At 38.2% G+C, this 14,585-nt stretch overlaps 1 protein-coding gene across 1 annotated transcript in view; it reads right to left on the bottom strand.

Moving 5' to 3' along the window:
* LOC108096982 (unconventional myosin-VIIa) overlaps nt 1-14,585 on the bottom strand; it is a 634,406-nt gene that overhangs the window by 54,085 nt on the left and 565,736 nt on the right. The window contains 1 exon segment of the mRNA XM_043207602.1: nt 13,607-14,017. Within this exon segment, the coding sequence (XP_043063537.1) occupies nt 13,607-14,017 (411 nt within the window).

Raw genomic sequence — 14,585 nt, 5'->3', positions numbered from 1 at the left:
CCAAATACTATGCGTACAAACATGCAGATCCAATCGCTCCTTCAAGAAAAGCGTAGACTTCGCCGAAACTGGCAGATACACCGATCCCCAGCCACTAAACAAAGCTTTAAAGAAGCCTGTCGAAAGCTATCTACAGCTTTTATAACTGAGTAGAACCAGGCTCAACGTGCGTATATAGCACAGCTTTCACCCACTAGCAACAAATTTCCACTCTGGAGAGCGCACCCAAACATTCAACCACCTATAGAGCCCGATTTTCCAATTCGATCACCAACATGTGTTGTAGCGTGTAACGTTCGACTGAAGTTTATGAATCGAGGGATCTGTACTTTCGGGGCACGCTATAGTGTCCGGGACTAACTCGTCGGCTTTGGGGGTGTTGTTCTTGCTTTATACAGACCCTGACACTGTCTACACATTATTATTAAAAGACTAAGAATTGAGCGTGCTTGCGACAAAACTAAGAGTCAGTTAACTAAACCGGAAGAAATATAAATAAATTCGGAAAAATATAATTTTTTTGAAAGAAAAGAAAAGAAAGAAAAGTAAGAGAGAAATTTAACTCCGCGAAACACGGATGTTATAGTGCTCGCATGTTGCCCACCCTACCTAAGATCACCTGCCGCAAGAGCATGGCTCCGGTGACCCCTTCTGTACCCTACGACCGTGAAAACATCAGCAGAGTTCAGTAATTTAAGGTTCTAAGCTTCCATTTTTAATTGTAGAATTCAGAAGAATAAGACATAATTAATATAATAAGGGACTAGTGTATATAATTTCATAAAAGAGTAATGGGCATGCAATAGTAATAATATTTTCATAATAGCATGGGTATATAATAAAAATAGTAAAAATATGTATGGTTTTTAACTTCTCAACTTTAAGGATTTCAATTTGTTTCAGTGTATAATAATAAATGGGTTTTGTTTCTTCAAATAAATTTATGACTTAGGAAATATTTTGATTAAATTCAAGATTAAGTTCAAATAAATTCTTTTCATGTTCTAAGTACTTAACATTCATAGTTTAATATTTAAATTTAATATTTAAATTGATTTAATTCCAAGGTAGATTATTTAAATTAATTAAATTTCAATAGCAAACTTTAATATTAGGGATTCTTTCAATTCTGGCTTCTCGTATTATCGAATGAGATTATACAAATTTTTAAATTAGCCATACGAGATCAGTTTAAGTTTCGTTTTCAAAAAAAAAAAAAAATAAGGATAGGTAAAGGAATAAATAATAATAAAAACTCACGGCAACTTATCCATCGACGAAAGATCGATCTCCCGACGCAGGCGTGCATGAGATTATAAAAATACTCCAATCCACTAGATAATTTTGAAAACGATTAAAAATAAACTTTAAGCCAGTATTAATCCCGATAAATATTTCTATGCTTAGGGAGAATTAACAAAAAAAATATAGTTGAGGTCGTTTGCAGAAGATTAAATCACATCAGTTTGAGGCTAAGCACGAAGGGTTTTAACCACTGTGCGAGCGTAGGTGTGTTGACCGCTGAGGTTATGTCTGCATATGCAAAGACCGCGCGTGCATGTGTGTTTTTTTTTTTTTTTTTTTTTTTTTTTTGTTGTAGGAGGTAAAGCTTGAAGAGCCGAAGTCTGGGTCTTTCACCCAGTAAAATCCTTAACCTACTCTCCGTTTCCCATCTCACGGTACAACCGCCGGGGTTAACCTTGGGTATTAATTCGCGAGGGGGGAGATGGCCTGAAAAGCCGCAACTAGTAATTAAACTAGGTTAGACGACGGTTGCGCTGACTTTCAGCGCGACGCATGGATTTCATGACAAAGACTGTCATTTTGCTGACGGCATCCCAATTGTTTTGTGAGCCCAGTAGCGTATCCATCAGGTCAGAGACCGTGAACGGTTTCCCAATTGCTAGGCTGAGCTCATGCCTTATAGCTTCAAATTTCGGACATAAAAAGAAAACATGTTCTGCGTCTTCGATTGCACCAGTACACAGTGTGCAGAACGGGTCGGTCTCGTGCCAAACCTATGAAGATAGGATTTAGAGCACCCATGTCCTGTCAACAGTTGCGTCATGTAGAAGTCAACCTGTCCGTGCTTTCTTTCAACCCAACGCTCCACATCGGGCAACAGCTTTTACGTCCACCTACCCTTTGTGCTTCCACTCCACCGGTTTTGCCACGCTGAGACCACGCGGGCTCTGGTCTCCTCGATCGATGCATATTCGCCGGCCAGCTCCTGCGCCTGCTTTGCGAGCAGGTCAAGGGGCGTCGTGGCGGCTAGAAATAACGCGCTATCCTCGGAAATGGTCCGAAAGCCACAAATGACTCGGAGTGCGGCGCGCCTGTATGCCGCCCTGCACGTGCGGCTATAGGTAGGCGAGGTCATGGCCGGAGCCCAGATCGGTGCCGCATACATAATAGTGGATTTTACCACACTGGCAAGAAGGCGCCTACTCTGCTGTTTAGGCCCGTTTACATTCCCATTCCCTAACATGCATGTGTGCGTGTGTGCGTGTGTGCATAGACGGCCCAAAAGATCACGCGCGCATGCGTATGAGGTTATGCACTGAAGGAGAGGTTATGCTGCGGCCAGCAGGGGAGCTCGTGTGTATAAGTGTTGGCTGCCACTAAATCACTAGCGCATGTGTAGGTGGAGCGCGTTCTCCTGTAGGTATGGTCACTTGGGGTTACCGCACATGGGTGTCTCCTGCTTCAGGTTATTTAATTTCGCTCATCGGGGTGCTCCCGGGGACATCAACTTTATATTACCCGCTACTGGGCACAACCTGACAAATGGGAACGGACACATGAAACTCCTCACCAAAAACTCTATTCCAAAAAATATATGTTACCTTTCGATCGGCCCTAAAACCCTTTTGAGGTTCGGAATAAATTTTCCCAGGGTTGTTGGCTTCCTCCTCCAACTGCAGCTAAATTTCACTGTTGGCCGGTGCTCGATGGGAGCCGGCCGACTCGGTTTTCTCTCCCTTGTTTGCCTAAGACACAGATGAGGTTAGACTAAAAAAAACTGCAACTGCCGAGAAACTCACGGGGTCTGCTTCCTTATTTTGCACTTGTCATTTATTTCCAAAACACTTCACTCGATCCGCACTACTTGCGGGATGCACGACCGAATTAATAATATCGAATTTAATTCACCGATCGAAGACTTTAAACTTTGTGCATGTGCACGCTACGAAGGTCGGATTGAAAAGAACCGGAACTTAACCAGGAAAATCTGGCCTAGGGTGGCAACGGAAATGCACCGCAGCTGTCAATCATGCCAAGATGGTAATTAAGCTTTCCAGATCTACCCTGGTACAGCTGTCTAGATTAGCCCTGGTCAGTTGACATTTGCAAAAAAAATACTAACTAAGCTAGGCTTACCACCATCTGTGGTTTAAAATAAGTTACCCAAGTACAGCCGATAACTATCGCCAAGGTCAGTTACCATCTCAAAAAAAAAAAAAAAACAAAGTAAGCTGGGCTTACTAACAGCTGTTGTTTTGAAACTAAGCTAAGCTCAGAAACAAAAGTGTATGTTTTCTTGGCCGAATAAAAAAAATGTTTGTTGCTTCAGTCGCCGCTACAGTGTATGGGCGCGTAGTGACGAGGAAAAGGCCAACATCTTCGCCTCTCACTTACAAAACGTCTTCCAACCTCATCCGCCGGCGAATCAATTTACTTTGCCAAACATCCCACCAGCAGAGCCTTCCTCCGCAATCATTCTTGAAACAAGTACAGTCACAAAAGCCATTGCAGAACAGATGAATCCAAAAAAGCCCCCGGCCATGATTTAATTTCGCCTAAAATGATAATTGAACTGCCTGCATGTGCAGTTAAATGCATCACCACCATATTCAACTTAATTCACAAATGGGGCTATTTTCCTCTGCAATGGAAAAAGTCCGTCATTACAATGACACCGAAACCAGGCAAAGACAAATCCCAACCTTCGTCATACAGGCCCATTAGCCTCCTTCCGTGCTTATCAAAGCTATTTGAAAAGCTGCTTTCATGCCACCTAAGAACACACCTCCAAAACAACAGAGCGATTCCCCTGCATCAGTTCGGCTTTAGGGAAAAGCACGGAACTATCGAACAGGTAAATCGCATAACAGCTGAAATACGCGCAGCTTTTGAATACAGGGAATACTGCAGTGCCATATTCCTAGACGTGTCTCAAGCCTTCGATCGCGTCTGGATTGCAGGTCTAGTTTACAAAAGACCGTCTTGCCACAAAACACCCACAAGTTGCTTGAATCTTACCTCAAAGATAGAGTCTTTACTGTAAGATGCAAAAATTTCTTCTCTGAAAACCACAAATTCAAGGCTGGTACCCCAAGGAAGTGTGCTCGGACCGATCTTGTATGTCCTATACACGGCTGATATTCCCACAAGTAGTCAAACAATTCTATCCACCTTTGCTGATGACACAGCTATAATCAGTCGTTCAAATTGTCCAAAAACAGCAACAGCCCACTTAAAAAACCATCTGACAGACGTGGAAAAATGGTTTGCAGATTGGCGCATACAAATCAACGATCAAAAGTGTAAGCACATTACGTTTACACTTAATCGGGAAACCTGCCCACCACTGTCCCTAAACAAAAAACAAATCCCCCAAGTCAACGAAGTCATCTACCTGAGCATCCACTTAGACAGGCGGCTTACCTGGAGAAGGCACATTGAAGCGAAGAAGACCTCCCTAAAACTCAAGGCCAACAGTTTCCACTGGCTCATCAACTCTCGCTCACCTCTTCCGCTGGAATACAAAGCTCTACTATATAACTTATGTTTAAAGCCAACCTGGACGTACGGGTCTGAACTCTGGGGAAACGCAAGCAGCAGCAACATAGGAATCATCCAACGAGTGCTGTCGAAGATACTGCGAACAATAACGGGGGCCCCCTGGTATATTCGCAACGCAAATATCCATAGGGACCTGGATATAAAGCCCGTCAAAGAAGAAATTGATAGTAAAGTTCTGAAATACGGAAATAGATTAACAATACATCCAAACCAACTAGCCAGGCAGCTCAGGGGGCTCAGGAGCCACTCTCGTCTGCAGCGCAACAACCGCCCACTCCTGCCCAATTGAGGGCTGTCGACCAATTAACAAACATAATATAACAAATACATAATATAAATTAATAATATACAGTATAGGTTAAGATCTGAATTCTTATTGTAAGTCTCTTCAAGAGAAGATTCAATAAATAAAGATAAAGCTCAGAAAAAAAAAAAAAAATTCCTTTTGGGATTGGCATGGTGACGCACGGTTCTCAATATATTGATGTATATATATAGAAACGGGATGCATACGGATATATTTATAGAAGCATGCCAATTTGGGACTGTTAATGGCTTAATACCACTTTTCAAAATTTTATTCGCTCTGTCACCGGAAAAAATTGCAATGACACTTATTTTAGAATTTTTAAGTAGACACGTACTTATTGAATTATAAGAGACTAGAGGTCCTGTGTCCGCTTCGCTGGTCAACACAATTTAGCAACATAATAGTCAATGTTGCAACATTTTTCAAATACATGGAAGTATAGAAAGATGGTGATTTAACACTTTTCCAGTTTGACTTTTCCACTTGCGCAGCACAATCCAGCCGTTTCTCTTTTAAACTTTAACGTACTGCAATATCGGTATATTGTCGCCATTGGTCCAATATCTAAATTTTCATTATCACTGTAGTTCGCAGTGGGGTCATATTGGAATGCCAAGGGATTGAATGATGCCAATGATCTCCATGAGCTCATTTGTCTTTCTTCGCTTAAGTTTTGTGAATATACTTGTTGCTGGCTTGGATGTCTGCGGCCAATGTTTGTACGTCGTCCTCTAAGCATTTTGGACTATGGACAGAGTGGTGAATTTATCCTCAAATGCACGATCCACATAATTTTCACAGTTCAACTTAAATTGAATAAAAATTCTTTTTTTTTCACAATTTCACAGTGAACACAATACCCGTTTGTCCAAGGGCGTCGCCAGGGGGGGTCAAGGGGGGGCAGCTGCCCCCCCCTAGAGATTTTAAAAAAGTTGCCAAAATAATACAACGAAAGTCCGAAGTCTTTGAGTTGATTCGAACGTCAAACCTCGAATGAATTCACCAATTCCACTCCTAATACTCCAATCTATAGCTTTGGATGTGGTTAAGGCCTCGCAACACGTCAAACGCATTTTGCAATTGCTTAAGAGCCACCGTGATAACCCCGAAAGAGTCACAGATGAAATTATAAAGGGTGCCACTGGTGTTGTAATTCTGGTATAATAAACCAAATTCAACAGATCAAACCCTTGTTGACATATTAAAAGAAGCAAAAACTTTCTTTCCCGACACGGAAAAAGCGTTGAAAATTTTGATCGCTCTTCCATGCACTACTTGTACGGTAGAGCGATCGTTTAGCAGCCTCAGGAGACTAAAAACCTGGCTAAGAAGCACTATGAGTGAAAATCGCCTCAATGGTTTGGCCATGATGAGTGTGCACCGAAAACTTATACATGGAAACTTAAAAGATTTTAATAATAAAGTGGTCGACAAGTTTACTATGAATCCCTGAAAATGATGTTTTAATTAACCTAATATAAATAAATAACGACCACTATAATATTAAAATCGGATAATTTAAAAAAAATACGCTGTACACTTATTCACTTATTTTTCTAATAAATATAATAACTCATTTAAAAGTTTTGTAGGCTACATTTCATTTTGAAAAAAATTAGGGAAATTAGTAGGTAAAGTCAACTTGCCCCCCCCTACGCCATCGGCTGGCGACGCCCTTGCGTTTGTCCATTTCATTTCACTTGGAAATGATAAATGAAAACTAAAAAAACTGAGCAGAGAACACTAAGTTTGCATAATATGTGAAAAAACTTAATTCACTTGGAAATGATAAATGAAAACTAAAAAAATTGAGTTAAAATGCTATGGTAGCGTGTTTGTCAGTGTGATGAGGTAGCAACTCAGTTTATATGCGACAATATTGCAATTTTCTTACGGATCCCTAATTTTTTTCAAAATAAATTATAGCCTACTTTACTCCACGATAATGTAGCTTTCTATCGGTGAAAGAATTTTTTAAATCGGACCAGTAGTTCCGGAGCCTATTCGTTGCAAACAAACAAACAAATTTTACCTCTTTATAATATTAGTATATAAGTATAGATAAGGGAGTTAACTTTAAAGCGTTTAAATTTGCATAATTTTTCCAGACCTTCGAGGTAAAGCACATTTTCAGAACCGCTTTATGAGACCTACGGAAATGGGATACGAATAAGATTAAGATTAAGAAAATGCGTGCAAGAAGGAATAACGAAAGCTAATGTAGAAAATGCTTGACAAAATAATAATCAGGTCAAAAAAGTTGGTAACAATATTAAAAAAAAAAGTTTCGGACCAATTTCACGAAGAGAAACTTTGCGAAAAATATTTGTTCTTTCCGGTTATTCGATGTTCTGGTTAATAACGCCCTTGAGATTTCTTCTAAGCGTCTTTTCGTTATTAAATTTTAATACTTTTTACAGGCTGCAACGAACTGTTTTTTATAGCCTTGCAGAGCAAAGGGAACGGGCCGGATCGGGCGACTATATCGGATAGCTCCCATACGAGGGAATGAAATAAAAAATTCTAACGCCGTTGTTTTTCATCAGATCGACTTGATTTCTTCCAGATGGCGTTTTCGAACTGTTTTCGGATTAAATTTCGGATTAAATTTGATCATAATCGGATAACTCTATCATATAGCTGCCATAGGACAGATCGAAAAATATATATAGAACTAATGGAAATAAATTGATAACATCGTTGTTTTTATCCCACGAGCATGATTTTTTGAATATCAAGTTTTTTTACAACTCTTATATTGAGAAAAAAGTTTCATAAAAATCGGACAACTATATCTTATAGCTGCCATAGGAAAGATCAAAAAATCTATGTAGAAATAATGGAAGTAAAATTATAACATCGTGGTTTTTCATCAGACAAGTATGATTTTTGGAATATAGAGTTTTTTTTACGACTCTTGAATTACGAATTAAATTTGATCAAAATCGGACAACTATATCGTATAGCTCCCATATGATCTATAAGCAAAAATATGGAAAATTAATAGAAAAGTCGTCGCAGCTTCGATGTTGTTTAGCCTTTGTGTATTCTGTTCGAAATATTTGATGACTGCAAGGGTATATAAGCTTCGGCTTGCCGAAGCTAGCTTCCTTTCTTGTTTTTTTTTTTTTACATTTTGCTTGTTACGTAAAACGCGCGGCTAACTCATCTGAGTTTATGTGTTCGTACAACAACCCCGAGACCAAGAAATGGCACTGAATTTTGTATTGCACTGCGCAATGGTCGTGGACGACGTTGCTGGAAATAACTCCATAATTCTGCCAGCAAGATCCCAAGTTGTCAGAAAAATCGAACTAGATTCAGCAGAATAAAGTGAATTGATTCCAACCCAAGAAATTCAGCATGGTATACTATATACTGTGCGCAAAAAGTAAGGTGAATTTGTTTGTAAAGTGAAAATTCTTTATTTATTCTCCTGAATCAATTTCATCCCCTTCAATGTAATCCGCTCCCGATAAAATACATTTTTGCCAACGATTTTTCAAATCCTCGAATCAGGCCAAATAGTCCCTTTCTGGTACAGCCAGGAGCGCCCTCGTCGATTCCGCTTCTATCTCTTCAATCAACTCGAAACGCGTTCACCGGAGTGGTCTTAGGAGTTTTGGGAATAGCCAGAAGTCACACGGAGCCAAATCAGAAAAATACTGTGGTTGCGGAACGATATGCATCGAATTTTTGTCGAAATGGTCACGAAGAAAATGCAAGAAATTGAGTGTTTTCTGTACCAAACGAGATTAGACTTTTCGTACTACTGGTTGTTTTTGAGCTGTTGCTATGGTATTTGCTATGTATGTATATACCATGCTGAATTTCTTGGCTTGGAATAAATTTACTGTCTTCTGCTAAATATATTTTGATTTTTCGGACAACTTCGGATCTTGCTGGAAGAATTATAGAGTTATTGGTAGAACTATATGTAATTGAAACATTTTAGGTTATTTGGTATAATTGTAAGCCAGTCTTCGGATGGCTTGAAGTCTAAAAGACAGTTATATTTTTGAATAAGTCAATTCCTAGTATTCCATTAGTGGGAAGAACGATTTATCAGACTGAATCTGAAAATATGGATTTTTTAATAACCCGTGAATCGAGAAAAAAACCTCATCAAAATCCGACTATGTTATCATATACATAGCTGCCATAGAAACGATCGAATATCTATATGGAAGTATCGGAAATAAAATTATAACATTGTTGTTTTTTATCAGACAAGCATGAAAAAAAATCGTCATAGCTTCGATGTTGTTTAGCCTTTATGTATTTTTTTGACGTATTTGATGACTGCAAGGATATATTATTCTGCAAGCCGAAGCTAGCTTCCTTTCTTGTTTGAGTTGTTTCCTCCATCTGAACGATTGTTTCCTTTGTAACTGTTTTGTCCTCTGGTGTTGTTGTTATTGTAGTAGCAAAACTGGCCAATTTTGCGGTTATAATTATTTTTATTATAATTATTGCCTCTGCCTCTGCCGCGATAGTTACCTCTGCTACCTTCTGACTTTGGCCAAAGTTTTCGTAAAGCCATTGACCTCCTTGTATTGGTTCATCATGTAGGGGAGAGTGGAGATAGGTGAACCACTTTTTTTGTTGAACATTATTATGTCTGAACAATTCGACTTTAGGGTCTGCTGTTTATAGGAATCTAAAAGAGCATTCATTTTTTTGCATTTAAAGTATTTTGTGAAAATAATATGTCCCGTTTTTTGAACTTTATGAGCATTTTAAATTTTTGTCTCGAATGGTTCAAGTATCCCCACGGGTGGGATACACCCCACAAACATAGTTGATTCACCTTTCAGGCTAATGGAATATTTTGAAATGCGTGAGATATACGTGAAAATAACATAATTTGCGTCTATTTAAGTTAACATAAAATTTTCTAGAGTTCAATACCACAGGCGGAGCACAATAAATTTTTCCCAAGAAACGTCAGGTCGCAAATAGCTGCGAAAGGCGCACAAAAACTTTGATTAGTGATAGAAATGACAGCAATTGTTTGACGCGATCACGCGTACGTGTGATGTTAAGATACCGACTGGATAAACAACACATATGAAGTTGGTGCACAAAATCCTGATAAGAGGTGAAATATTACTAGTGGTTCATCTATCCTCATGGTTCACCTATCCCCACTCTCCCCTAATGTAGACATAATAGCTTCTTATTCTTTTTCATTACTTATTGGGACCACCGGGTTGAGTAGCGCTACTCTCAATGATTTCAATATTTTATTGTCCATTAATTTAAAATGTTCTATTGAAACTTGTTCAAAGATATTTTCCCACGGTGCCACTTTGAGTTGGCTGATTTTGTGTATACCGGCTTGCATTTCAAGCCTTTGGAAAAACTGACCTAAGTCGAGATTTCCATTAGTATATTAATGGCTAACATCACCTCTTGCAGTAATTTTCTTTCCATGTTTAAAGAAAAATAGCGTATTTTTTAAATGCAAGGTAAATGCCAGGTCACTACTTTTCGTACCTCGTCTTTATAATGTCTTCTAATACGTTGGGCTTTAAAGTTTTTTCTATAGATTCCTAGTCAAGTCTATTTCTTTGTTTGATAACGCAGCGGCTACATGGTTGTCTTTACTGTTTAGATATTCTACTGTGAAATTATATTCTTCTAATTCTAGTCTTATTTGAGTTAATTTCGAACTGGGATTTACCATAGAAAATAGGTACGTGAGTGGTCTGTGACCTGTTTTTACAGTGAAGTGTCTACCATAAATGTATGGTCTGAAATGTGTTTTCGCCCAATGAATTGCTGATAGTTCTTGTTCTGTTGCACTTTTCTTACTTTCACCTTTTTCAAAATGAATTATATGCGTATGCTACTAGAAGTTGGAGCCCATCCTTGTTTTGAGTTAAAACTGCTCCACACGCTTCCTTACTACCTTTGTTATTATGCAAAATTCTTTGCTGAAATCTGCGTATTGTAACAAAGTTGGTTTTATTAAAGCCGTGTAATAGTCGCCTTGGTTTGCAAGAAGTAGTTTTCATTCCCATACAATTACATTACATCGACTCTCCCATTTTAAATATTAAATAAAGCCCGCTACAATATTACCAGATATTCACCTATTTCGACAACCCCTCCTGGAAATGGCAAATAGTGGTTTTTCAAAAAGCATCCCTCAAGTTGAGAGTAGAGATAAAGCTCAAAACCCCAGCTGTCTTTCCGTTTCATGTCGTGCTCATGAGCAGTACAAGCTCTTATCTTATCGTGTCTAAAAATAGATATACAGTGCATACAAAAGAAGCGTGGAAAGTTTTCAAGCCAGTGCAACCGAAATCCATCGGCATCAAAGGACCTGTCGTTTATCAGTGACTTTGGCGGCTTTATATAAATTATTCTGTTGCTTATCTAATCCACCCAATAAATATTTTCCGAAATTGAGCAAAAACAGAATTATATTCTAACCTGTTAATTCGACCCCAAAACCATAGAGTACATCTAGCTGACCTCGGATGTGTAGTTTGAATCTACATTTTTATATTGGCCAACCCAGAATATAGCATTGCGTACGTTGTTACATAACATAACCTCTGCAGAAGTGTCTAAACTGTCCTTTTTCATTACTGAATCGCAAGCCACATCAATACACCCCCGGAGTTCTGTTTTTGCCAAAAGAAGATCATCGGGCAGCATTGACCTGGCATCAAAGGACCTGTCGTTTATCAGTGACTTTGGCGGCTTTATATAAATTATTCTGTTGCTTATCTAATCCACCCAATAAATATTTTCCGAAATTGAGCAAAAACAGAATTATATTCTAACCTGTTAATTCGACCCCAAAACCATAGAGTACATCTAGCTGACCTCGGATGTGTAGTTTGAATCTACATTTTTATATTGGCCAACCCAGAATATAGCATTGCGTACGTTGTTACATAACATAACCTCTGCAGAAGTGTCTAAACTGTCCTTTTTCATTACTGAATCGCAAGCCACATCAATACACCCCCGGAGTTCTGTTTTTGCCAAAAGAAGATCATCGGGCAGCATTGATTTGGCCATAAAAAATTTCCCCTAGGGCAGGCAGAACTCCCGTCCACATGGCGAGGGGAGGTAAAAGTGTTGGCGGACCTTTAGTAAAAAATTCTATAGTTCTATACATATTTTTCGATCTGTCCTATGGCAGCTATATGATAGAACTATCCGATTTTGATCAAATTTAATCCGAAACTCAATAACGTTTTCTAATAACTTTTGAATTTCGAATTAAATTTTATCAAAATCGGATTATTATGTCGTGTAGCTGCCATAGGAAAGATCGAAAAAAATATGTTATATGAAATTTATATAATATAACATACTAGCTGTCGTCTGTCGTCTTAATCTTTATCCGCGTCAATTTCTGTTTTATTTTCTGGTGGCAAAAGAATATATTGATTTTCTCGGCAACCGGATCTTGACAACGCGACTTATGTATAGTTGACCATGTGAAAAGCAGTCCTGGCGTTAATCTATCCCCTTGTGATTTATTAATTGTAACGGCGAAAGAAAGCTCAAAGGGAAATTAAATTCAGGACACTACGGTTCAAAAAATTTGAATTCTTCTTTACTTTCTATTCGCTGATGTCAAGGTAAACTTTTGATATTTAATCTTCAACTCTTTCTCCTAAACCGTGATCAATTTCTATGTATTTTATTTTATTTACGTGTTTTACCTTCTCCTACTAAAAGTAATTTTGATGGAAGAGTTATACTATCTCCCCCCAAATGGGCTTTTTGCCGATAATTGAAAAATATTTCCAATTCTCTATAATGGAGATCTTTTAAGGCAAGACTTTACAATGAATTCCCTAGTTCCCCTTACTATTACGGGTAAATTCACCAATGATTTTATTATAGCTTCTAAGATCTGTTACAGTTCTGTCTAGAGCTTCTACGTGAGCTCTATGGATCAAGGTGCATTCGTTCCAGATTATTAAACGGACGTCTGGGAAAACTTTTTCCTAAGAGCCATTTTTACGTAAAGAGCTCACGCTATCCTTTTCTAAAGAAACAGTTGGAGGAAGTTTAAAAGTGGAATGGGTTGTGCGTCCACCTGCTAATATAAATGTTGCGATACTTGAGGACGCTATTGCTAAGTCTAGCTTTCCCTAAGACCTTACTTTTGCTAGTAGTAAGTAATAAAGGTCTTGCCGGTCCCATGGGGAGCATTTAAAAAAAAATGTTTCCTTCATTAAAACGAACGCTTCGCAGAACACTATTATACGCAGTCATTTACTAATCTTGATTCATTTGGAAAAATATATTCATTTAATTAATTTATTTCATATACAGGTAAATATGAGCCTGCTCTGTGGTATACTTGACCATAGATTCAAGGTGGAAAGTGTGAAATAATATCACATTAGATCACACTTTAGATTCCAAGAAAAAAAAGTTATGTTTAAATGTATTAAATAAGTTATAATAACTGATCTCATAGCTCAAACTCAAGCTAATAAATAGATTACTTACCATAACATCAAAAATGGTTGCCCGATGAAGTGGCCAACTTTGTATCAAATTGAGAAACGCTTTTTTAGCTTCAGCTGGTAGCATTCCTCGAAGACTTTGATGATGCATTGCCACAGCTTCGCGTGGTAGATTTGGGACAAATCTCGGGGGTAAGCAATGGCTAGCGACAACCCTGTAGTCAGTCAGCATTTCAGAACAATCGCCAAGCTCAAGTTGGCTCTGAAGAGCAGTTAACATAATCGCTTCCATTTCTGTAATTGGGTACCTCTCACTTCTGAGGCTATGTAGGATTTGGTTATATAACAACTCTTTTTCAACAGTGTCCTCTAAATTTATGTAGTTGTCGAAAAATAAATGTTTTTTAAATAGGAACATATATTGATGTTGTCGGGAAGAGGCTGTATGAGAAGTCTGAAAAGTACAAAAAGTTTAATATTTTAATGTTGTTATTATAAAGTAGATAAATGGGGAACAAACACCATTGTGCCAGGTTGATTTGGAAAACAAATAAAGTAAAAAACTGAAACTCTTAATTGAAACTCTGTAAAATTCATGAGAATTTTTAAGACAAATTTAATTCAACGCGAAACATACAGAGCTGTTTTTCCTAAGGTGTTAGTACAAAAAATATATAAAATGAAAACAAGGAAGCTAGCTTCGGTAAGTTTAAGTAAAATTCAAAGCCATTTGATATCAGTTAAAGAAAATGACGCGCCAAACTGTAAAAAAAGTCAAATGTTACAGTTTTGCACTCTGGTTATTTTTTTAAGAAATATTTTTATTAATGATTTTTTTCTAGTGAGTTCACATCCCCTTGGACTTTCTTAGCTCATCTATGCGTCAGGACATATTTTGGGTATACCGTCGTACCATTTCCGGGGGAATATCATTCCATACGCCCTGTTGCCGCTCTCACAACTCCTTCATTCCACTTGGAGGAACTGCATATTTCTCCAGCTGCGATTTCACATGACTCCAC

Source organism: Drosophila ficusphila, unplaced genomic scaffold (assembly GCF_018152265.1).
Source record: "Drosophila ficusphila isolate 14025-0441.05 unplaced genomic scaffold, ASM1815226v1 contig_2, whole genome shotgun sequence".
Taxonomy (NCBI): domain Eukaryota; kingdom Metazoa; phylum Arthropoda; class Insecta; order Diptera; family Drosophilidae; genus Drosophila; species Drosophila ficusphila.
This window is presented reverse-complemented; position numbering and strand designations above follow the sequence as displayed.